Source organism: Leptopilina heterotoma, unplaced genomic scaffold, assembly GCF_015476425.1.
Source record: "Leptopilina heterotoma isolate Lh14 unplaced genomic scaffold, ASM1547642v1 Lhet_16, whole genome shotgun sequence".
NCBI classification, from domain to species: domain Eukaryota; kingdom Metazoa; phylum Arthropoda; class Insecta; order Hymenoptera; family Figitidae; genus Leptopilina; species Leptopilina heterotoma.
The window spans coordinates 2,224,231-2,250,838 of NW_025110874.1; the positions used below are offsets into that span (position 1 = coordinate 2,224,231).

At 22.1% G+C, this 26,608-nt stretch overlaps 1 protein-coding gene across 4 annotated transcripts; it reads right to left on the minus strand.

The window, feature by feature from the left end:
- Positions 1 to 231: 231 nt before the first annotated feature.
- LOC122498812 (shootin-1) lies at positions 232 to 26,501 on the minus strand. 4 transcript variants are annotated; one of them, XM_043606738.1, is made up of 11 exons: positions 26,351 to 26,501; positions 23,455 to 23,764; positions 16,755 to 17,246; positions 12,360 to 12,473; positions 8,100 to 8,194; positions 7,786 to 7,939; positions 6,646 to 6,774; positions 6,401 to 6,546; positions 3,681 to 4,218; positions 3,337 to 3,395; positions 232 to 601 (listed from the first exon to the last, which is right to left on the minus strand). In XM_043606738.1, exons 2-11 carry the CDS (start codon positions 23,633 to 23,635, stop codon positions 458 to 460), a joined length of 2,052 nt encoding a protein of 683 aa, XP_043462673.1. In that variant the 5' UTR covers positions 23,636 to 23,764; positions 26,351 to 26,501; the 3' UTR covers positions 232 to 457. The 4 variants fall into 4 exon arrangements, with proteins under 4 accessions (XP_043462673.1, XP_043462675.1, XP_043462677.1 ...); XM_043606740.1 differs by lacking the exon at positions 26,351 to 26,501 and adding an exon at positions 23,856 to 23,996; XM_043606742.1 differs by lacking the exon at positions 26,351 to 26,501 and adding an exon at positions 18,760 to 19,086 and having other exon boundaries at positions 23,455 to 23,586.
- Between the last annotated feature and the right edge of the window lie 107 nt (positions 26,502 to 26,608).

Below are 26,608 nucleotides of genomic sequence, written 5' to 3' on the forward strand. Positions count from 1 at the left end.
ATGATTTTTTCTTTTTAAGAAATCCCAAAGAATTTTCTACGTTTTTATACGACGAAATAATTGCGGATAATCATAAGTTTTATATTTTAATTACAGCAAGAAAGATTTATCTATATTATATATACAGTATATATATATAAATGGAAAAATAAATTATTTTCACAACGCGTTTATAGTAATTACGTTATATATATATTTGTATACTTTGAAGAATATAAAATGCTTTTTATATTGCTTCTCATAAAAAAAGTTGTTTTATTTTTAGACTTCCATCTTCAAAGTGAAAAATCCCAAGTCTGTATTTAGACTACAATGTAAAAAATAACTATTTACTGCATTTTGAATGCAACTTATTTATAAATTTCATTTTTTTAATTTTCCTTAACCTAAGGATCTTAATTATTAAATTATTATTATTTAAATTCTTGGCACGAGTGTTGTAAAATTAAAAATTATATTATGACGAATCATTTAAAAATTTGAAAGACTGTCTTAATGGCTTTGCTCGTCTCCTCATGGTTCCTAAAATATTTAACATTTCCGAAACTGCTGGCGGTTTTTCCATTTCCTGTTTTCGTTTTCGCTCCTCATCTCTCTCTTTCTATTGGACGAAAAGAAAAATATACAATTTAATTAAAGAATTTTTTAGAACAGAAATTTTATCTAATTTATTAAAATTCGATTATAAACAACCAGAAATTGTAAGTAACTCTTTCATTTATTACTGCAAAAAATCATTTATTTCCTAATATATAAAACTTAATTAAAATTTTTTCTCTTTAAGTTATACTAAAACCTATTAAAGTTGTACAAAAAACGGATTTTTAACCAAAAGATTGCGATTAATTTAAGAATCGCGAAATTCTAAATTTATAAATTAAAGAACTAGAAAAAATTATAAATCTTTATAGAATTCATAACAAAATTCGTAATTTTTGTGTCCTTTTTGTTTGCCTTAAAACTATAAATTTACCAAGAATTTTAAAACGAAACCTAACATTTTTTCTTATTTTTTTACAAAAATTTACTTTTAATAATTTAATTTTTTAAGAACTGTCAAAAAATTATTACTCACAAATTATTTAATAAATAATTTTGCTTAAAAATTTCAAAAATAATTGAATTTTATAAGAGTTGCGTTTACAATTTTTATAAGAAATTGAATTTTAAAAGGTTACAATTTGAAATTTTAGAAAATTTAAATTTTTAATGAGTTTCATATTTGTAATTTTAAGTAAACTTAGTTTTTTGAAAAATTTTAATTCAAATTTTGATAAAAAAAAATCAGAAAATAATTGAATTTTGAAGAAATTACAAATAAAAATAATTTTTAGAAATAATTGGATTTTAAAAAGGCTTTTAATCTTAATCTATGAAAATCTGAATTTATAATGCCTTTAATTGACAATTCTGTACAATTAATTTTTTGAAAAATTTTAATTCTAATTCTTTTGAAATAAATTGAATTTTTAGACATATATTTAATTACTAAAAAAAATTCATTTTGAGAAGAATATTTTAGTTAAAAAGTCTAAAAAAATAATTGAATTTTGATAAAGCTTTGAATTAAAATCTTTTGAAAATACAAATTTTTAATGAGTATTTAAAGTTTTTATTTTCTAATATTTATATTCAATTGAAGAATCTTCCAATAATAGAAATTTTGTAAAATTGAATTGTAAACAAATGGATTTCAAAATTCTCAAAGAACTTTTTGTCAAAAATTATTTAAAATAATTGATTTAAAGAAGAATTTTAATTAAAAACAATAGAAAATAATATTCTGATATTAAAATCATGAAAATAATTTTGTAGAATTTACTTTACAGTGACAATATTCTTTTGAGTCATTGAATTTCAAAAAGTTTGAATTAAAAATTTTTGAAGATCATAATTCCTATAAAGACAAATAATAATCAGAGAAAAACAAAGCTAAATTTTTGTGGCAACCCTGAATTAGTTTTGACTTGAATTTATCAAAATTCTTCATTGTTAAAAACAGTTACTTAATGAAAATTACAATCAATGTTAAACAAAATTAGTTAAAGCATTAAAATTGTTATCATTATTCTAAATTGCATTTCATAATATAAATGTAATTCTAATCAAATTCAATTTTCTAAATTTTAATTTATCACGATATTTCAATCATTCAAATCTTAAAATATTTTGAATCGTAATTAATTCAAATCTCAATATAAATGTCAATTCTATTCAAATTTCCTTTCGTAACTGAGAATCTTAAATTATTCGATAATAGCAATTTATCCCAATTATAACCGATTTACCGAAAGTCTCACTTGCTAAAATAATTCAATTTGTACAAATTTTTATTGAAATTTCTATTCGATTGAAAAATATAAACAATTTATGTTTCAATTGTTATTGAAAAATTGCGATTTATAAAAATTCCAATATATAAAAATTATTTTTCACGTCAATTTGTTGTACGTACAATTTTTTATCTTTTCTCACTTATTTCTAAAAAAAAATCCACTTTTCACCTATTTTTAAAAAAAACCTACTGCGAGTCTTGTAATAGAATTTAAAAAGTTTAAGAGAAAAATTTTAATTAATATATATTAGGAATTAAGTGATTTTTTATAGTAATTAAAATGGATTACAGAACAAAAAATCCAATCCAAAAAGTCCAGACCGAAAATTCCAAGAAAAAAAGTCCAAAATACAAAAAATCCAAAATTAAAATGTCCAAAGCAAATTTTACGCTATAAAATCGGAATTTAAAATGTTAATGTTAAAATCGCAAGATTTTAATTATTTACATAAATAATAAGATTCTTTACAAAAATTCAATTATTTTCATAAATAAAAAAATTTTCACAAAAATTCAATTATTTTCATAAATAACAAATTTGAAAAACAATTATTCCAAGAAATACAATTATTTTCAACAATTTTGATAAAATTCTTTGCAAAGTTTCAATTATTTTTTTCAATATAATTCCAATTAAATTACTGGATTAATCTAATTATTTTCACAAATTTAAAATGTTAAGTTTACCTAATTTTGATTCACAGTCATCGAAATGAGCAATTAAAAAAAAGAATATTTTCATTCAAGCCAACCATTGAAATTTTTATATCTCAATTTTTTTCATTAGATTTTTAATTTCTTTGGACTTTTTGGCCAGGACAAAAAAATCCAAAAAATAAGTCCAAAGTGAAACTATTTTTTTTTCCTTTTTTGGATTTCATTTACTTTGGATTTTTTGGTTTGGACTTCTTGTCCGGATACCATAAAAATGTATTATTACTATTATATTATTATTATTATATTACTATTATACTATTATTATTACTATTTAATAGACTTACCTCTGTGTGCTTGAGAGTGAACCTTCCTCCTTTTATCTGGTTGATGATGTCATCAATGGCTGAAACATTGCAGAAATTGTTTATTATTTGTCCTCGTAAATCACAAACTAGTGATAAAAATAATATATTTGATTGACAAAATTATTATATTTGTAATTTAATTTTGTAATTTGATTTGTAATTTAAAAATAATTTTACCATTAAAATTTATGTAACGATAAAATTATTTTTAAATTACAAAATTGTAAGAAGAACTTACATAATAATATGAATAAGTAGAATGAAATTAAATTACAATAATAAAAGCTGAATGTTTATAGAAATGGCGAAGAAAATAAAAATACCTGGCTGCTGGGGAATTGTAGTCGGCTTCTTGGTGATGCCGAGCATTTTTTCCATATCGGTAACGGCCGATTCTCTATCGTTATTTAATTTCTCCCTGGTAATTAATTTAAGAGACGATTGATTATTGGAAAGCATTTGCGGTGGTGGAGGAGGTGGAGGCGGAGGTGGTGGTGGTGGCGGTTGATTCCGTTTTTCCTCCATTACAGTTATTTTGCTTTCCAAATCTTTCACGACTTCCTCCAAGTTTGCGGCTCTCTTTTCAGCTCTTTCCGCTTTCTGCATAACCATCTCAAGCTCCGACTCGGCGAGTTTCAACTTTTCTTCGACAATTTCAAATTCTACATTCGACTCCTTCTCCTCCAATTTATCTTGAAGAAGTTGAATCTGAGTTGCGTGACTCTGTTGCTCTTCTTCTAACAACCTTTTCAAAGATTCGACTTCTTGAAGGACGGTCATCATCCTTCCTCCCGGCTCGTCGCCTATTTCTGCCATGAGAAGCGCCGACTGATGTGCAAGGATATTACGTTCCTTTTGAACCTGCAAAATTATCATTTTCTATTCAATTTTTTAATTCCAATTTCTCAACTATTTTTATAACCAATAAATATTATTTATTATAAGGGTTGCCACAGGTCAGGAAAATTAGGGAAAAGTCAGGAAAAGTAGAATTGTTCAGGGAAATCAGGGAAAAGTCAGGAATTTATTAAAAGTACTGGAGAAATTAAATGTTTTGAATTTATAAGAAAATTCTGAATTTTTGTGTCTTTTTGTTTGACTCATAAACTATGAAATTAACACTAATTCTAAAAAAAACCTTAAATTTTTTCTATTTCTTAAAATAAAAATAATTTATTTTAAATAACTTAATTTCATTGAAGAACTGCTATAAAGTTATTACTAAATCATTTAATGAAATAATTTTTTGAAAAATTTTAATTTCAATTCTGTTGAAATTAGTTTTGATTTTAAAAATTTTAACGCAATTCTTTGAAACAATTTAACTAAGTATCTTAGTAATAAATATCAAAATTCTTTCCAGAAATTCAACTATTTTTAATAATAAAAAAAAAAAATTCTCGTCAATATTTCAATTATTTTTATAAATAGCAAAATTCTTCGTCGAAATTCAATTATATTCAAGAATTTTTATAAAATGCATTGAAAAGTTCAATTATTTTCATAAATAACAATATTCATCACAAGAATTCAATAATTTTCAAAATTAATAAAATTCTTCGCAGAAATTCAATTATTTTCAAAAAATCTAAAAAGAAAATTGTCAACATTTCAATTATTTTTATAAATGAATAGCAAAATTCTTCGACAAAATTCAATAATTTTCAGGAATTTTAATGAAATTCATTGCAAAATTTAATTATTTTCATAAATAATAGTAATCATCACAAGAATTCAATTATTTTTAAAAGTAGTAAAATTCAATTATTTTCCAAAATTTTAATAAAATTCAGGTCAAAATTTCAATTATTTCCAAAAATTTTTTTGAATTCAGTTATTTTCAATATTCTAGTATTTTAATAAAATTTGCCAAAAAAATTCAATTATTAAACAAAATTTTTGATAAAATTCAACACGAATATTCAATTATTTTCCAAAAGAAAAAAAATTCACAGGAATTTAATTATTTAAAATAGAATATTTGTATAAATTTTTTCAAAAAAAAATCAAATATTTCAAAATTTGGCATTCAATTCTTCCAGTGATTCAATTATTTTCATAAATTTTAAAATTCCTTTCAGGGATTTAATTATTTTTAAAAATTAATAAAATTCATGGCAAAATTCCAATTCTTTTCATAAATAATTGTAATCATCACAAGAATTTTGAAAAGTAATAAAATTCAATTATTTTCAAAAATTTTAAGAAAATTCATGGCAAAATTTTTCAAAAAATTATTATAATAAATTTTTACGAAAAAAATCAATTGTTTGAAATTTTTTTTATAAAATTCTTCGCAATAATTCAATTATTTTTATAAATAATAACACTCATTGCAGAATTTCAATTATTTTTAATGCATTTTTAATCAAATTTCTCGAATAATGTAATTATTCTTAAAAATTTTATTAAAATTCGTGTCGAAAGAATTCAATCATTTAAAAATTTGTTGATAAAATTTTGTATGAGAATTAAATTTCAAGAAACATTCAATTATTCAATGAATTATCTACGTTTGTATTAAAATAATTAAATTCTCGTAAAATTTTCTAATGAAAATTGATTTAAATTTCACGTAAAATTGAATTGTAAACAAATGGATTTAGAAATTCTCAAAGAATATTTTCAAAAATTATTAAAAATAATTGATTTAAAGACGAATTTTAGTTAAAAATTGAAGAAAATAATGATTGAATTGAAATTATGAAAATAATTATTAAGAAGTTATTGAATTTCAAAATGTTTGAATTTGAAATTTTTGAAAATCTTAATTCCTACGGAAAAATAATAATGATTAAATATTTATTTAAAAATGAAGTTATTGGTGTTTTTGAATAATTTTACAATTAAGGAAATTCGTAAATAAATGTAATAGAACATTTTTTTGAATATCTAATAATTTTTAGAATGATTCAGAATATTATTTAGGGTCACGGAAAAAGTCAAAATTTTGTCTGGAAATCAAGGAAAAACAAAATTTAATTCTTATGGCAACCCTGATTATTTTTTACAAAAAGAAATCATTCTTTTAAAAAAAACTTACTCTGTCTGCTTCTATTTTCATCAATTTGGCGTTTTCTCTCTCGCTATCACATTGAGTTTTTAAAGTCTGCACCTCTTCGGCAACCATTCTTGTAATACGTTCCATATTTTCCTTTTGCTGCTTTAATTCCCTCATTTTTTCTTCCTCTGTGAATTAACGAAAAAAAATCGATATAATAACAAAAGGAATAAATACAACTGAGAGAAAGAAAAAGAAACAACTTTCAGAGTTTTCAATAAACTCACCACTCTGTCGAGCTGTTCTTTCCTCTTCGAGTTGAGAAGTTAAAAGTGTAACTTGTTCTTGAGCTTCGAATTCTTGTAAACGAGCTGAATTTAATTCTGTTTGTAATTTTGCAACTTCTTGACTTAGATCTGAAAGAAATTGTGAAATATTAATAAATTATTTTAAAAAATAAATAATTATCTAATTTTTAATATTTACAAGATCATCTTAATTTTTTTAAATTAGAAATATTAAAAATTACGCGCGATACGCAGTGTTTCCTTTCTTAGGGACCGTCCATAAATTACGTAACACGTTTTTAGTGAAATTTTGAACCCCCCCTCCCCCTATGTAACAAGTTGTAACAAAATCGTTTTACACCCCCCCCTCCTTATCAATGTTACGTAATTTTTAAAAATATTTTTTTACTAACGTTTTTCGAAACAAATTTGTTTATTACTGTTATTTTTAGTATTTATATCGTACAATAGCAATACAAAATTAAGTTAAATATAAAAAACATTTAGAGGAATAATTTTATTAATCATACTGAACAACCAAAAATATAACATTGATTTTTTAACAATAAAAGTTGTATATTATTCCCAAGAATCGGTTCGCGAAATGATTCGATTTTTACTTATATTGAAGTGGCGGCAAGGGACAGCTTTTCAAAAATATATCCATTATAAAGAGATTAAGTTCCTTATAAATATTACGTAACAATGATGATTGACCCCCCCCCCTCCCATGTAACATATGATAACATTTTCTCGAACCCCCCCTCCCCCCTAAACGTGTTACGTAATTTATGGACAGCCCCTAATATAAAAAAACAATATTTGCAATTGAAAACAATTTCATTTAAGTAATTTTCAGTATTTTTTAATCTTCAAAGTGTTAAATTAGAATTTTATTTTTAAAATTCAAAACATTAAAAAGAAAAATCAGAAAAATGATTAAAAAAAAATTAGGAAACAAAAAGCAAACGAAAACAACTAACTTCAAACTACGAACAGATTATAAAAATACAACGATTATTAATATAGAATAGAATAGAAAGAAGAAGAAGAAGATAGAGGAAAAGAAAGATAGATAGTAGAATTATTTTTTGTTTCTACTGTTTAAAAAAATGGAGAAGTAGAAAATTCCCTCAATACCTCGAACAGTTTCTCGAAGTTGTTCAAGATCTTCATTATTTGAGTCAACCTCATCGGACAAATCGACATCCGGCAGTCCTTCCGGATTGGATTCCAATATCTTTTGTGCTATCACCTGAGATCTTCTTTTAAGTTCTCGATTCTGTCTGTACCACTGGAAATAAGAAAAAAAATTGAAAATTAAAAGAGTGATAAAATAAAGGTTTCAAGTGTATAGTTTGATATTAAAAATACAATATACGTAGAGTATGTAATCCGATTTAACATCACGGAAGTACTTGTAAGTATAATAAGAGTGATTATATTCGCCCTACTTGAGATGCTTGCTGCATAGCTTTATGCATTGCTCCTGTCTCGACGTCATATTGCCTCTTAAGCTGCTCATACTCTTTACAGACCGCCTCGGAAACTGTTGAAGGAAATACGTTATTTGTATGATAAACACAAATTTCTTTTAGCAATGAACGAAGCCATGACATCTTCAAAAAAAATTTATAAGGAAATCTTCAAATATTTTACATCATTCATTATTCAGGTTAATTTTTCTCAATGACAATAACAATGCACGGTATAAATTAATCTCTCAATCATTTGTTTTAGAAATTTTCCTTCAAACATTCTAATTACTTTTTAGATTAATTATTAGTTATACTAGCAACTTTTTAAAATAAAATTAGCAATTTCAAAAATAATAGAATTTAGAAATTTGTAATTCAAATTTTTGTTAAAAACACTAAAAGAAAATCAAATTTTGGAAAAATTACAAATAATTGCAGAAATTCAATTACTTTCAAGAGTGATAAAATTCTTCTCAAAAAATTCAATTATCTTTCAAATTTAAAAACAAATTCTCGTCAAAATCCCAATTATCTTTATAAATACCAAAATTCTTCCCCAAAATTCAATTATTTTCAAATCAATTTTAAATTTCGAAAAATAGTACGCAAACATTTAATTATTTTCATAAAAAAAAATAAAAATTTCACAGGAATTCAATTACTTACAAATTTTTTGATAAATTCCTTCGCAATAATTCAATTATTTTAATAAATAATAAAATTTTTTTAAAGAATTCAATTATTTTTAGAAAAAAATAATTAAAAATTGTAGAAAATAATAATTGATTTGAAATGATAAAAATAATTTTGAAAAAGTTACTGTAATAATATTTTTAGAAAATGAAACAATGATTTTATCACTCGGTCATCTTTAATTTTTATAAAACATGAAGAAATCGATCACTCCGAGTCTTCGACTCGGAGCAATCGCTGTCTTCATGTTTTATAAAAATATTCTTATAAGTTATTGAATTTATAAAGATTTGAATTTTTTAAATTAATAATGAGTCATTCCATTATATTTCGACTAAAGTCGTTGCTGACTAATTTTAAAAAATTATAATATTTTGCAGGAATGATGTTAAAGATATTAGGATCACCGAACAAAAAGAATTTTTTAAATATTTTTTATATTTATTGTAAAATAAGCATCTAAAGTATATGAAGTCGTAAAAACTGTCACATTTTCATCTATTAGAAAATATTAAAGAAAACACATAATTTACTATAAAAATGTAAAAAAGTTATAAGAATTTATTAAGAAAGAATTGTTTTATTATTATAAATTGATAGAAACAATTATTAATAAGAAATATTAAATAAAAAAGGATTTTTAAGTTCACCTGCCAAATAACCTAATTTTGCAAATTTCATTCACTAAATGTGAGAAAGAGAAATCATTAAATTAAATAAAACCTTATGAAATATAAAGTACCTGTGATTAACTTTTAGTTTTTCTTATCACTTTCTTCCTTTTTTCTTCATAAATGTTAAAAAATAAGCAATTAAAACTGGCACTTTGCTTATTTTCACGATTTTAAAATGCAAATAACTTCAGCCCAGAAAAATGAAAAATTACGAAAATTGGGCAATAATTATTTGATCACTAGATACACTCACTGGAAAAAGATTTTCTTTGGTCCCGAAGCTATTTTCCGAATTCATTAACTTTAAACTTTTTACTATTTTTATCAGGTTAATACATGTGTTTTTTAAAGGACGAAGTTAGCTCTTCTTGTTTAATCGTTTTGAACCAACTTCAGTTTTAAAAAAATCACATGTATTAACCTGATAGAAATAGTGAAAAGTTTAAAATTAATTATTTCGGAAAATAGCTTCGGGACCAAAGAAAATCTTTTTCCAGTGAGTGTATTTAGTGATCAAATAATTATTGTCCAATTTTCGTAATTTTTCATTTTTCTGGGCAGAAGTTATTTGCATTTTAAAATCGTGAAAATAAGCAAAGTGCCAGTTTTAATTGCTTATTTTTTAACATTTATGAAGAAAAAAGGAAGAAAGTGATAAGAAAAACTAAAAGTTAATCACAGGTTCTTTATATTTCATAAGGTTTTATTCAATTTAATGATTTCTCTTTCTCACATTTAGTGAATGAAATTTGCAAAATTAGGTTATTTGGCAGGTGAACTTTAAAATCCTTTTTTATTTAATATTTCTTATTAATAATTGTTTCTATCAATTTATAATAATAAAACAATTCATTCTTAATAAATTCTTATAACTTTTTTACATTTTTATAGTAAATTATGTGTTTTCTTTAATATTTTCTAATAGATGAAAATGTGACAGTTTTTACGACTTCATATACTTTAGATGCTTATTTTACAATAAATATAAAAAATATTTAAAAAATTCTTTTTGTTCGGTGATCCTAATATCTTTAACATCATTCCTGCAAAATATTATAATTTTTTAAAATTAGTCAGCAACGACTTTAGTCGAAATATAATGGAATGACTCTAATAAATTAATTATTATTAGTTAATTAATTATTTTTAATTATTTTTAATTAATTATTAATTAATTATTTTCAGAAATTTAAAATCTTAAATTCAATTTGTATATTAGAACAAAAATTTTAATAATGAAAGAATTTTTAAATATAGACTGTTATTGAAAAAAAAAATAAATGAAAATTTTGTTTACTTAAACATTTAATTTTAAGTATTTAAATTTATTTAAAATTTAAGCAGTAAAATTTAATATAAAAACTTGTTATTTCCAGAATAACTTACTATTTTCAAAGACAATTTTTTTATAAAAATTAGAAAAATTTATTTCAAAATAGTAAAATTTACTCTAAAAAATTTTCTTTTAACTTCAGCTTTTTTAAATCAAATTATTTTTTTTGTTAAATTTTTTCTGTTAATTATTAATATTTTTTTTATCTTTTTTCGTATTCTGTAACTTTTATTAAATTTTCAATCAAAATTTTCATTACAACGCTATTTTTGTTGTAAATTACATGAATTTTACAATATGTGAAGTAAATTTCAGAAAAAAAATTAGTAAAACTAACTTGAAACTTGTGAAAATTTCTTTGATAAACAGTAAAATTTAATATAAAAAATTGTTATTTCCAGAATAACTTACTATTTTTAAAGACAATTTTTTTTATAAAAATTAGAAAAATTTATTTCAAAAATAGTAAAATTTACTCTAAAAATAAGAATATTTAATAGTTAATTGTAATTTTCGAGTAAAATTTGAATAATTTTTATAAAAAAAAAGATTTTTCAGTTTTAAAATATTACAATTTTTCCAAAGTTTGCGAAAAGTAAATATTTGTTCTTCAAGCATAACTAAAAAATTTTCTAACTTACAAAAAATGCCAATTTTTACAAGTTTTTCTTATTTTATATATAGGATTTTATTAATTTAAGGGGATAAAAAAGGGGACTGTGATCCCTGATTAATTGACACAACTTATAGAAAAATAAGACGATATTATTTTTTATATAGTGAATTTTAAATCATTTTTTTGTGTATTTTTCGATTCTAAAAATTTTTTAATTTCAAAAAAAATTTTATTGAGTCCCTTTTTTCTAAAATTAACGTTATTTTTTAATTTTTACAGAAACTACCTCTTTTTTTAATTTTTTATCATTTTTATTAGAAAGCTAAGATTTTTTTTAGTAAATTATGTTAAGTTAAATGAGTTTTCAATAAAATAAATAAAAAGTATTTGAAAAGTTGTTTTTTTATTTCCTTGAAAACTCTTTGTTGTCCCACTTTTAAAATTTACATAATTTATTAGAAAAAATCTCATCCTTACAATGGAAATGATAAAAAATTTTAAAAACACATATTAGGCTTTAAAACCCCTTTTTCTAGCTTTAAAATGAAAACTGAGTTGAAACTAAAAAAGACAAAGTGACAAGCTATTTTATGCATTAACTTAAAAAAAAGGTTTTTAGCTCTAAAAATTAAATTTTTTGATTTAAAACGTACCATTTTTTTTTAAGTTTTTTTAAGAAGAATAAGTAATGATAGATTCGGTTAAAAGTAATTTTCCTTCTTTGTATTTGTAACACTTGTGTTATTATTTAGTTAATAATCTCTTGTAAAATTAATTACAAAATGAATTTTTAAAAAATCCAATTTCAACAAAATGTAATTAATAATTTTAATTTGAAAGTAGCTGAAGGTTTTCAATTTCCTTATTAATTTTTAATAGAAGAAAAATAAAGTTTTTGCAAACTATTTAAATCAAATTACCTGTCCGCAACTTTTGGAGTTTTTGTTCCTTATCATGTACTTGCGATTGAAGATTACTATTCTGCCTCTGCAATTGTTGATACTTCTTCTCTAAATCGGAATTTTCTTTATTTACTGAAACACGTAAAATATCAAAAATTAGAAAAAGTTTATTAATATATAGTGTTTTCTTATTTAAAAAAAAAATTAAGTTCAATACAATTAAAATTTTTAATTCTACGTTAGTTAACATTAAGTTTGCACAAAAACTTATATAAAAAGGTTTTTAAAAATTTGTTCATTAGTTTCAATTGTTATAATTTATAGTTTAAATTTTTATTATTCATGGAATTTGTATTATATTAAAAAAATTAGAGATCAATAGAAATTTTGTAATTTTTACTCGTAAAGGTAAATTACAAAAATATTAAAATAATCAAGATAAAATTCTCTTTTTTTTTAATATTCATCCAATTTTTTGTAATCTTAATGAATAACTAATCTTTAATCAAGAAATAATATAAATTTCTATATTTAGATAAAAATTCCATGCAATAGTAAAAATACAATTTATAATTTTTAACAATTTTAGAAAAAATGAATAAATTTTTAAAAATAGATTGCTTATTGAAAGTTAATGAAAACTGTGTTTATTTAAATATTTAAAACTTGGAGAATTCAATTTGTATATTATAACAAAAATTTAAATAATGAAAGAATTTTTAAAAATAGACTGTTATTGAAAAAAAAATAAATGAAAATTTTGTTTACTTATACATTTAACGCTTCAAGTACAAATGATTCATCTAATTATAATATATTATAATGTGGAGTATTGACAGAAGGGCGTAACTCTGCTTTTTCAAAAAATGCAATAGGCAGAATCACATACGCGATTACAATCACTCAATGAATAACAAGTGCGCTAAAATTTATTCTTTTGCATTGACACAATTTACTTTTTGAAAAACGTTTTACACATCTTTATTTCTAGACTATTTTAAATTAAATTCTAATTATCATTTTAAATAACCACAAATTTACATTTATATCTTGTCATTTTTCAAATTTATTTTTCTCTCTAGTAATTTGCAATTTTTTTCTATTAATAAAACCAAGATCTTGAAGATGATATAGTGTAAAAAATTTAGGTTAAATAAAAAGTTGAGAAATAAATTTGAAAAAGAACAAATGTCTTAAATTAAATTCTAATTATAACATTTTAAACTTACAATTTTTGTTGTATAATAAAACCAAGATCTTGGAGATGAGAATGTAAAAAATTAAAACTAAATAAAAATAGCGGAAAATTGCGATAAAATTGGTAAAGTTTCATTGTAAATACTAAAATAAAACGTTTAATTATGTGTCATAAATTAATTACTGGAAGAATGATTGAATCGAATTTTTCACGATGTAGAGGAAACTAATATATGGAATTACATTTTAATTATAACATTTATCATTTGTTATTTGACCACGCATGAACTTTGTGACTAAGCTTATGTACGATATTGCTCTTTCAATCTGCATAAGCGAATGAATCACTATAATGACCAAGATGCCTGTATCAATTTGTAACCATGAACTACAATTTTGATCTGTGCCCTTCTATATTAGTAATTACTGCGACTCACTCGAACTAAGGTCAAAACAGTCAAAATTAACACTTTACATTTCAAACTTGATATTGATTATTAAACACAAAATTACTTTGACTTTGAAACTATTTTTCAAAAATTTTTTTAAATTTAAAAATTAAAACCCATTTAAAGAAAAGGCCTAGGATCGCCTTTAAGACCCAAAAAAAGTCGTTTTAGTCGATTCAAAGTGTATAGAAAAAATAAAAAAAGTAGTTTCTTTTATTTAGAGTTGTCACAAAATATTTTGATTTGATCTTTTATTTCCCTGACTTTTCCCTTGTTTCCCGAAAAATGTTTTTCCTTTATCCCAATATAACTTTAATTTTCTGTAAAACTTAATTATTTTCAAACACTTTTCTGATATTTTACAGTCTTCTTCAAAAAACACGATTACTTTCAACAATTGTAATACAATTTTTTATAACAAAATATACTTCAATAACAAAAATGTAATTTTTAAAAATTACTACTGTGATTCTTGTTCTGAAATTCAATTACCTACTTCCTGAAACTTTTAACTAAATTTATTCCAAGGTTTAATATTTTTTTTAATGAGTATTTAAATATTGTTAAATATTTTCAACTGAAATTTTCTAAAAATTTTAATTTAAAACCTTCTGGGATTTAATTTTCAAAAATCGATACTGCAACTATTTTAGAATTTAATTATTTTCTAGAATTATTAACTAAAATTTTCTCTAAATCAATTATTTTTAATAATTGTTAGAAAGTTCTCCAAGCGAGAGTTTAATTAATTAAAAATAGAAAAATTCTCTTAAAATTTGTATTAAATTTTATTGTTTTTAATTCAATATTACGAAATTCCGACTATTTGACAGTTTTTTAATTTCAAAAATTCAACCAATTTCAACAAATTTATTTTAAAAACTATAACTGTAATTTTTAAAAAATTATCATATTTTTAATTAAAGTTAGTCAAAATTGAAATTTTCAAACATTTAATTTGAAACCTTTTGAAAGTTAGGTAATTATTTATAAAAGTTTCTACTAACTCAACTCATCTGTAATGTTTTAATTATTTTCGTGAATTATTAAATAAAACTCATCTTTCAATAAATTAACTCAAATTGTCATGTCATAAGTTTGATAATTAATTTGCAAACAGAATGATTATCATTTTAGTGAAATTAATTCCCCTATTCTAGAATTTTTTACAATAACAGAATTTTAACAGGACAGTAAAGGAATGAAATTTTATTCAAAGTATTCAAAAAATATAAAATGATTCAAAATCTAAAATAGTTTATAAATTTTCTTTTTCAAATTAAAAAAATCCATAAGTAGAATTATAGTTGAAATTTTTTGAAATAATGAATTATTTATTTTTGTATTTAAATAATTCAATTCTCGTACAACTTTTTGATAAGAATTGATTCGAAAAAGAATTTCAGTTCAAGTTTTAAAAAATATTTCAAGAATTAGAAGAATTGCAGTTATAATTTTTAGAAAAAATCCAATTTCAGAAGGTTTTACAATCAAAGTATTTTTGAAATTTTAATTCCTGCAGAGGAAAAATAAATAACAATAAATATTCTACTATTTATTAAACAAAGATTAATGAAATTTGAAAAATTTTATTTAGAAATTCTAAAAAAATGAGGCTTTTAAAAAATCGTAATTAAAATTTTTTAAAAAATGTTGAATTACCGAAAATAATTTTAAAAAACTGAAAAATAGGAAATTCTAATAAGAATTGATTTAAAAAAAATTTCAGTTAAAATTTTGAAAGATAATTGAATTTTTGGAAATAATTAAATTTTAAAAGGTTTTACATTGAAATTTCAATTAAAATAAATAACAATCAGTTTTTAAATATTTGTTTAACAAAAATGATTAAAATTTGAATAATTTAATAAGTTGAAATTCTAGAAAAATTAGGTTTTTGAAAAATTTTAATAAAAATTTTTTTTAAAAAGATAATTGAATTTCCGAAAATAATTTAAAAAATTGAAACAATTAAAAATTTTGTCAAATTCCATTCAAATAAATGTTATATTTGAAAGAATTTAATTTTATTACAGTTAATAACTGTTTTGAAATATAATCGCATGTTTTTAAGAATTATATTTTGAAAAATTGTATTTTTTAAAAATAAATTTTCATTAAATTTTAAAAAGAAAGTTTTTGTAACTAACTAGCTTTAAAATTTTACGCGCGTTTGTAGTTATGCTTGTTTTTTTTATAAAAATTGCAACTCTCCATAGTTTATTTTGTTTTAATTCTTAAGTTACTTGTCAAAATTTATAAAAATCTAAAAACAAGTTTAACTCTTAGTCTAAATAAAAAAAAGTTTTTCTAAATGTTTAAAGTTAAATTGTTAAAATTTGTTTAAATAAGAATAATTTCTTTTTTTAGCATTGTAAAAAAAATTTTTAAATTAGAAACAAAGCCGTTTCAACTCGAAAAAATCATTCTACCCGAGGTGTGATAAGAAAATCTAATTTTCCTGATAAATAATTAAAAATTTTCAAATTTAAATTTGAAAATATGAACTGAAACTTTGATAAAACAATAAAAGAAAATCTATTTTTGATTTTTTTCTTCTATGTTCAATTTATTATGGAATATAGATGAAAAAAATCAAAAATAGATTTTCTTCTCTTGTTTTATTTATTTATTATTATTATTTATCTATATTCAATAATAATATTAAATATTTCAAGCAATTCGATTAACGTTTCTCAAATTTGAACCATATTAGTAAATAAAATTAAATTTTAATCATTAAAAGAAGAACAAAATCCCTTTTTACCAGATTCGCTTTTTTGTAGCAAAAGTTTCCGCCGCTTTTCCGAGTCCTCAAATTTATTTTTCCATTTATTCTCCAAAAAGCTATTACTTCGATTTAAAGTTGGACTGCACGGCCCATTGAGACGTGAATTATTTAATTTTGGACTTAGTGGACTATATTCAAATTTCCTTGCAGGCGACGATCTCCCCTCGGAATGTCGTAGTTCAACATTAGATAAATTCAAATTGTTACGTAATTTTTGACAAACAGTTGCATTAGCGTCTAATTTTTCAAAAGCCGCTCGCTGCGCCGCCACTGATATTGATTTTCCCGATGATGATGATGATTTCTCCAATGATTCACGCCTTGGCGGTAGACGGTCGTGCAACTTTATTGTACTCGAAATTTTTGGAACCGGAATATGAGAGTGATTCATGGTCGTGGAACTTCTCGGGGATTCCGCCCGCAGGACAATATTTAATTCTGCTTTGTTCATCGTATCCTTGATCCTATCTGAAATCATAAATTTTAACAATTATTTTTATTTTTTTTACACTCTGTCGAGAGACCATTAATTATAATATACACTAAAATTTATTGATCTGATAATATTGTAAATTTTAAATATTTATTGCCACGATCTTATCAATGATTGTTTTTTTCATATTCAATTGCAATTAATTTGATTCTATTTTTAAATTTTAACTTGTATTTTTGCGACGACAATAGAAAGGATATTTTTCGATTGAATCAGAGAACAGTGGCTTATCGATTGCCTTTCGCGGGGTCAAGGAACCATAATCAGTACAAAATAAACTTTTTTACCTATAAGAAAGATTATCGTGTGTTTTATTACCAAGTGAATTATTTATCAATTACTTTTTTAGGTCACTTGTGAATCGACGATTTTTTTCATTCTAGTATTTTTTTAAATGGGAAATTTATAATTTTCCCGATAGAAGTTTATCAAATATATATTCGTTAGTAAATAATTAATGCAAATGAATTAAATAATAATAATTAAATATTAATAAAATAATGAAAGTAAAATAAAAGTAAATTTCAGAAATAATTTTCGAAAATTATTTCCGAAATATTTACTTTTCATGTTTTTCTTTATTAAACTCAGATCTTTTAGTATATAAATACGAAAATTGTCAAGTTTGAGGCGAAATTCATAATTTTGGGCACAAGTTCAAAAATGATTTTATAACTTATTATTGGGGGATGGAGAAACACAAACATTTCCACCCAACCGCACTTTCCACGAAGGGTTAATAACTTGCTGAGTCCTCTAAAAATAAATTTATCAGACTCGCCCCCCTAGCTAGACGGCGTTCGAAATAGCAACTCTGTCAAAACGTTTACTAATCTCTACACCATCTGTTTCCATAATTACACATTTTTTCCAAAGAAGAAAAAAGCCGGTACACTATTCAACGATTTCGAACATTTTACTACAATTATAGAATTAAAGTTTTAATTGATAATAATCGACAGTCGCGAATTCCATTATTCGATATAGTGATGTTCACACTTATTTTCAGTTTCCAGAGAAAAAGTCAAGTTACATTGAAATTGAATTTGAACTTGAAAAGAATTCAGTTATTTAGTTATTTTTCTAGTTTACTAATTTATAAGTTAATAATTAATTTATTAAAAAATTTAGTAATTAATTAACAAATTTTAAATTAATATCGAAATATTTCCTTCTTTAGCAAATTAAGGAAAAAAATTTTATTGATTATTGTAATTTATTGTTAATCGAATCACGTTTGACTAGAATTTAAAAATCAAATATTTACCTCCTTCAAGACGATTAAATAATAAAATATCCTTGGATCACGACGATCCTTTACAAATCACAATTATAAAAAACTTGTTTTCATTTTCGAAAAAGAAAAAAATACGTTACACAAAAACTATATTCAGTTTTTTTTCAATTTCTTTGTAAATTTGAAATTTGAATTGGAAAATTTGTCATTGCATTTTAAAAGTGAATTAAAATTTTTGAAATTTCACGTACTATTGAAATTTTTGCATAATGTCACGGTTAAGAATCACTTTCACTTGTTTATAGACATTTGTCGAAGATTGTTCAATGCTGCGGGAGTTTTAGAAGTGGCGCGAAAGGCTTCAACGCGCCGCGGTCGAACTACGACTGTCACTAATTCTCTGTAATTTTACGTTATCTTAAAGCGTTCCAATGCCATGAGGGATACCCAAGAATGTGTGTCGTTTCTTCAACGGTTTAACTACTCAGACTCCTTTACACATATATATATATGCAAACACGCAACTGTGCTTTGATTCAATTTTACCAAAAAGAAAATTTATTTTCTTATTTTTCCACCTGTGGACAAAAAAAAATTTTTTTTAATTAATTTCACAAAGTTTAAAAATTAAAATAAAATAATAATAAAACGGATTTCATTCCATGAAAAATAAACTAGAAGAGAGTTGCCACAAAAATTAAATTTTCTTTTTCCTTGAATTTTCTGTGATTTCCAGATAAAATTTTGACTTTTTCTCTCAGTCTAAAGAAAATTCTGATTCACTCCAAAAATTATTCGATACTCAAAAAAATGTTCTATTACATTTATTTACGAATTTCCATTCGAAAACATCAATAATTTCTTTTTCAAATAAATATTTAATCATTATTACTTTTCCGTAGGAATTAAAATTCTCCAAAACATTCAAATTCAAACCTTTTTGAAATTAAACTTATAAAAAATTGTTATAAAACATGAAGAAATCGATTGCACCGAGTCGACGACTCGGAGTAATCAATTTTTAAAAATTAACGAACGATAAAATTATTTTTTTATATTATAAAGAATATTGTTATTAGAAAATAAAAACTTGTATTAATTTAAAAAAAAAATTCAATTAAACATTTTCTACAAATAAATTTAAAAAGTGATAACATTTTTTTTTTTCATTTGTAAAATACAAAATTGAACAAATAAATTATTTTCAAAAGTTTTTTTTAACAATTTTTTGAAAAAATTCAATTCTTCTGAAAAAATGTAATAAAATTCTTCGAAACAATTCAATTATTTTCAACAACTCTAATAAAATTTTTTGCAGGAATTCAATTATATTCAATAAAATTTTACACAAGAATTCAATTATTTCTAAAAATTTGAATAATATTCGTTTAAAATATTGAAATTATTTTGATAAGAAATGAAGTCCTTCAGAAGAATTCAATTATTTTAAAACAATTTTAATAAAATTTCTTGATGAAATTCAATTTTTTTTTAGAAATTTTAATAAAATTCTTTAAAAGAATTCAATTATTTACAGTACAATTTTAATTAAATTTCTTTTAAAGAATTTATTACATATATTTTCAAAAGTTTTAATAAAATTCTTTAAAACAATTCAATTCATCTCAAAAAATTTAATAAAATTCTTCTAAATAATTCAATTATTTTTAACAACTCTAATAAAATTCTTTGCCGGAATTCAATTATTTCGGTAGGAATTGAATTATATAAAATTGTCAAAGATTTCAATTTAAAAATTTTTTGAAACTTAATTAATTTCCAAAAATTTACATTAATGCTTTTAATATTTAATTATTATCTAAAATTTTAACTGAAATTCCTTTTTAAATCAATTTTTATTGAAAAATTCTACGAGAATTAAATTATTTAAATACAAAAATAAATAATTGAATGAATAATTGATTATTTATTTAAATTCAATTCTTATAAAGAATTTTATCAACCAATTTTGAAATAATTGAATTCTTTCGACAAATTGTAGTAAAATTTTTCGAGAAATTCGATCAAAATTGTATTAAAAATAATTTAAATTCTGCGATGAGTTTTATTATTTATGAAAATAATTGAACTATTGAGAAGAAATTAATAAAAAATTTGTAAATAATTGAATTCCTATGTAATTTTCATTATTTATGAAAATAATAAAATGTTTGCGTAAAATTTTATCAAAATTTTCTTTAAATAATTGAATTCTTTTGAAAAATTCTATTAAAATAGAAGGTATTGAAAATCATTGGATATCGGAGAAGAATTTTATTCATTTTGAACATAATTTAAATTTTTACGAGAATTTAAAAAATTTTTTGAACGTAATTGAATTTTTGTGAAGAATTTTATTATTATTTAAAATAATTGAATTTCTGTAATCATTTCCCTGTCCAATTCTACTTTCCCTGATTTTTCCCTAAATTTCCTGAATTTCTTGACCTGTGCCAACTCTGTAGAAACAAAAAGTTCGAGAAACTCGAAAATAAATAAAATATAACAAAATTTCCTGAAAAAATCGAAACGAAATTTTAAAAATCGAGCGAGAGCAAACGTCACGAAAATTTAAACGCAATTTTAAATGTAAAAAGAAAAATAAATAGTGTTTGAAGAATTCAAAGAAATAACTTTGAAAAACTGGAAAATTAGTTCATAAACTGAAATTATAAACTTTTATATAGTATATTTATTTATTTACTCTCCCTGCTCACACAAGGGTTCGAGACTAAACTTTTATATAGAACAAAGTTTCTTAAAGACAAAAATCGTGTAAAACTTGTTTTTTGTGTTGGAGTAGAAATTCAAATAGTTTACTGAAGAGAATGCAATTTATGTGGTTTAGCCTTCAGAAAATTACTCAACGAATTATACCGACGGATTTGGCGACATTCATTTAAAATCATGAAATTGCAACCCACACTTGCATTGTTTGTTCAACTGTACAAGTCCTGAGTAACATGCACATTGTCACCATCAGTTGACATGCTTCATTAATTAAACCAATTAAAATTTACTAATTGAGCTGAGAATTATATTCGACAAAATAATTTCAATTAATTTTATATCGTTCATAATTTAAAGAAATACTCTTTGAATTCTTTTTTCCTTTTTTTCGACAAATAAAAAAAAAATAAAAAAAGTCTTATTTTCCCAACATTTTGAACGTTCAAATGAACGAAATTTGTTTTTTATTTAAATTTTTTTTTAAAAAATACTATACAAAAAAGAATAATAATGAAAACTAAATATTTACCTACTTATTCAAGAATTTATTTTTTTAAGAAACAAAATTATTTTCTTTATAAAAAAATACAAATTAAAAGAAGCAAAAAAATATCGTCATTCATTTGAACATTCAAAACTTTAGGAACATTTAAAACAAAATAATAAATTTAAACACAAAATTTGAATAGGATTGAAATTTATATCAAATAGAAATTTATTAGTTTGAAAAAATTTAAATTTAAATAAATTTTAATTTCAGAGTTGCCACAGAAATTTTATTTTGTTCTTCCATGACTTTTCCAATAAAAATTAAGATTTATAAAAAATTTTTAATTTCAGGCCATTTTGAAATTCAGTAATTTATAAGAATTACCTACTATCTGTAACTTCTTCAAAATTATTTTCAAGAATTAAATGTTTTAAAAATTAAGTTTTTTCTTTTTTTTAGAAAAATTTTGCTTTTTTGTTTCCTAATTTTTTTTAATAATTTTTCTTTTTAAATGTTCTGAATTTTTTGAACAATTTTATTAAAATTTTGAAATTAATTGAATTCTTTCGAGAAATTTTATTAAAAGCGATCCTAAAGTTCTGAACTTTTGGGAATAATTGAATTTTTTAGTAAAATTTTATTACAACTTTTAAAAATAATTGAAACCGTTCGAAAATTTTTTTTAAAATTAGCTCAAAAATTAGTATTGAAAATAATTGAATTCTTGAGAGGAATTTTAAAATTTATAAAAATAATTGAATTGCTTCGAAGAATTTTATCAAAATTTTAGGTAATTGAATTCTTTAAAAAAAATTCTTAAAAATACTTGAATCCTTTCGTGAAAATTTATTAAAATTTATTTGAAAACAATTGAATTCCTGCGAAGAATTTTACTATTTTTAAATTAAATAATTGAATTCTTCCAAAGAATATATAATATTATCAAAATTTTTTGAAAATAAGAAACAAGAATAATTAATTATGTACTTAATAAGTGAATTCTTAAAACTTTTAATCTAAGATTTCAATTTGAAATTTAATTATTTATAAAAAATGTAAACGCATCTCTTCTAAAATTCAATTATCTTTGGATTAAAATTCGCGATAATTTCAAAGTTTTATAATGTAACTAAAAAAAAAATTCAAAAAGAATTACATAAATTTGTTTAATATTTACTTATTTTCAAAAGGCTGTTGGGAATTAAAATCCAAATTTTTCTTCTGAATTCTAAAAATTTAATATTTTTTAAGTAGTTTTGATAAAAATTCCCCGACTTTTCTCTGACCTGTGGCAACTCTGAATTTTAATAAACAAAACTTTGGATTGATCACACTTTAATCAAAATCAATAAATGTCTAAATAAATTACTTAAATTTGGATTTGTTACCATTAGTGAAAAAAGTTTTAATTTGATAAAAAAAAGTTGGAAAATTTCAAACTTGAATCAAATGAATTTTTTTAAATAAAGTTAAATTCACGAAATGAACAATTTAATAAGAGAGTGTTAAAAAAATTAATAAGGAAAAATATTATGATAATAAAAATAATAACATAATAATTCTAAAAATTTGTATAAAAATAAGAAACAAGAAATACATTCTTATCCATAAATAGAGAATAAAATGCTAGAACTTCTCTCATTGTTTGTAAATAAATATTAATTCCTAATTGAGTTAATGTTTTTGTTGTAAAAATGGATTCAGCAATGATTAATCAATAAATTACCATTGAAATAAAAAATTGAAGAAATCTCGTCATCGATGAGGTGAAAGTAGATTGAAAGAAGCACTTTACGACGATGATTTATAATAAAGTAATCCAGAATGTGGAACGAGGGATTAGTTATTATGACATTGTATTCTCGCACCTGTAGTACCTTGATAATACGCATACACACATTAGTCATCACTTCTGAATAATCATTTCTGGAGTTTTTGTTCGATATTTCGAAGTAACTATAACCGCATCCGGTGACAAATGTAGTTAGAAATGTTGGGAAAGATACTTTTTCCTCATCATCATCAATTTATTTGGTCTGTAAATAATAAAACATTTTATATCACAAAACTGTTTGTAAACAAATTTCTAGTATCAAAACAAATATTTTTCAAAATTTCACTATTTACTTTCAAAGGAAACTTAAAAATTTTTTCTAATTATCAGAAACACTAAAAAAAATTTTCCCTTATGTTTTAATTGTTAGGAAAATTATTTTTCCTCGAGAGAGAAAAAACGACAAACAACGTCTCGTATACAAGCGGAAAATACTAATATAACTGTTCAAGAAACGCAATATAAGTGCAAAAGTGAGTTGTACTTTCACGAGTAAAGAGTTTTCGCAACGTAGAAGAGGTTTTTTTATTTACTTGCCTCTTACTTCCTGAGAGTATATGGATTTTGATCCCAAAACAAAGATGAGGAATATGAAAATAAATAAACATACAATATAGAATAAATATCTACAGGTAAAAAGTAAAATCGATCTGATAGTTTCGAGAGAAAAATCTTTAACATATATCATGATCGCAAGGATGACCTATTGTCTTAAATTATTAATCCTTCATTCTTATTCTCACAATATAATTTATAATAGAAACGTGACTCATACCACATACGCGATTACTTTTCATAACGAACGACTCTTTGGAAAAATTTATTGCTAATATTAAAGTGATTTTTCAAGCAAAGAAAATTTGTTTAGTACCTACATTTAAAAATAGTTTATTTCAGAATAAAATAAAATGTGTGACAAAATTTATTTGACGAGTCTAAAAATTAATATGCAAATATACATGCAATTAAAATATCCCTGACTCATCAACAATTGTCTATTGTTGTTTTTTGCGATGAACAAAAAAAACGAAACAGTCAAAGAAAATTATTTAAATGTAATGAAATGTTTTGTTATTTAAATACGAGTTGTCAATTTGAAGCGATTATCATGTTTTTTAAAAATGATAACATTTTCTTTTTTGTTTGAAATTTTTTAAAAATTTATTTATTGGCAATTAATTATTACTATTGATTATTTTCTGAAATAACAATAAAATTTTTTGAAACAATTTAATAATTATTTTCAAAAATTTTAAAAAAATTTTTCTCAAAAGTTCAATTTTTTTCATAAATAATATAATTCGTTTAATAAAATTCTTTAAAGAATTCAATTATTTACAATACAATTTTAATTAATTTTCTTTTTAAGAATTTAGACATTTATTTTCAAAAAGTTTTAATAAAATTCTTTGAAAGAATTTAATTATTTTCAAAAATTGTAATAAAGTTCTTAACCATTCTTAACTATGACAAGAATTGAATTATTTTCGTAAATTCTAAAATTCTTCAGAGAAATTAAATTATTTTCAATAAAATTTCTTTATGAAATTCAATTTAACAAAATTTTCATAAAATTCTTTTAAAAAATTCAATTAATTTTAATGAAATTTTAATTAAAATCCTTGAATGGATTTAACTATATTTCCAAATATTTTTATTAAAAGTCTTAGAACAATTCAATTTTTTTTTATAATTTATAAAATTCTTCGTAAGAATTAAATTATGTTCATAAATAATAAATTTCTTTGGGAGAATTAAAACAAAATTAAATTGAACTTTTTTTAAAAAAAAGTTAATTCTACAGAATTTTTAGTTACTTAAAAGTATGAGAAATTGAAATTTTCAATTATTATTTCAAAAAATTTACAATAAAACGCTTTTAATATTCAATTAATCTCTAAAATTTTATCTGCAATTCATTTTTAAATTAATTTTTATTAAAAAATTCTACGAAAATTCAATTATTTAAATACAAAAATAAATGATTTATTGAATAATTGAATGTTTTTTAAAAATTAATTCTCATAAACAAATTTTTAAGAATTTCATTTTTCGACGAATTCGATTAAAATTGTGTATTATAAAAAACTAAAAATAATTGGAATTTTGCAATAAATTTTATTATTTATGAAAATAATTGAATTACTGGTAAAAATTTTATTATTCTTGAAAATAATTGAATGTTTGACAAGAATTTTATTAAAATTTTTGTTAATTTACAAAGATAATTGAATTTTTGTCAAGAATGTTATTCAAATTTTTGAAAATAATTTAATTATGTATTGCAAAGAAATTTCTAAAAAATTTGTAAATAATTGAATTCCTGTGAAATTTTTATTAGTTATGAAAATAATTAAAGGTTTGCGTAGTATTTTATTAACATTTTTTTGAAATAATTGAATTCTTTTGGAGAATTTTATTAAAATAATAAATATTAAAAATCTTCGAAGATTTTCTTCGAAGAGGAAAAATAATTGAAATTTTGTCAAGAATTTTATTAAAATTTTTGAAAATAATTGAATTTTGGAGAAGAATTTTATTATTTATAAAAAAAACATCATAACTGCGTTTAATTAATATATTTATAATTTATATTATATAATTTATGTGCTGGCGCCAAAAAATTCACTGATGTTTGTTTTGGTAATTTTTTGAGGTTAAAAAGCACCAAAACAAAGACCTTCATAAAACGCTAAAAATTTATAAAAATTATAAATTCTCATGTAAGTAGAACACTATTAGTTAATTATTATAAAGAAAGTGAAAGTCAGAAAGAAATTTAATATACCTGCAGCAAATCTTTGAAATTAGAGGTTGCGTGTACAACGCAGCAAGTGAAACGTCAACAAACTTATTGAACTATAAGTAATCACAAAATTAATGTCATCACTTGCATTCAGAACAATAAAAAAATCTTCTTTCGCAGAATCCGTTACACACGACGTTTTTGTTTAAACCGCCTTATCGTGGGTGGTTGTGGGAACTTGCGTGCTATCCGTGCTGCACTGTCTTTTCCCCAGCTGTTAAATCTAACCTCAAAATTCCA

Bases quoted from the DNA above. Each gene is read 5' to 3' on its own strand.
- LOC122498812 (XM_043606738.1), bottom strand. From the start codon at position 23,635: ATGACTAATGTGTGTATGCGTATTATCAAGGTACTACAGGTGCGAGAA. The intron at 8,195-12,359 runs GTAATTTGATTT...TTCCTTCAACAG, and splicing joins ACTCCAAAAGTTGCGGACAG to TTTCCGAGGCGGTCTGTAAA. The intron at 7,940-8,099 runs GTAGGGCGAATA...TCTTATTTCCAG, and splicing joins CTATGCAGCAAGCATCTCAA to TGGTACAGACAGAATCGAGA.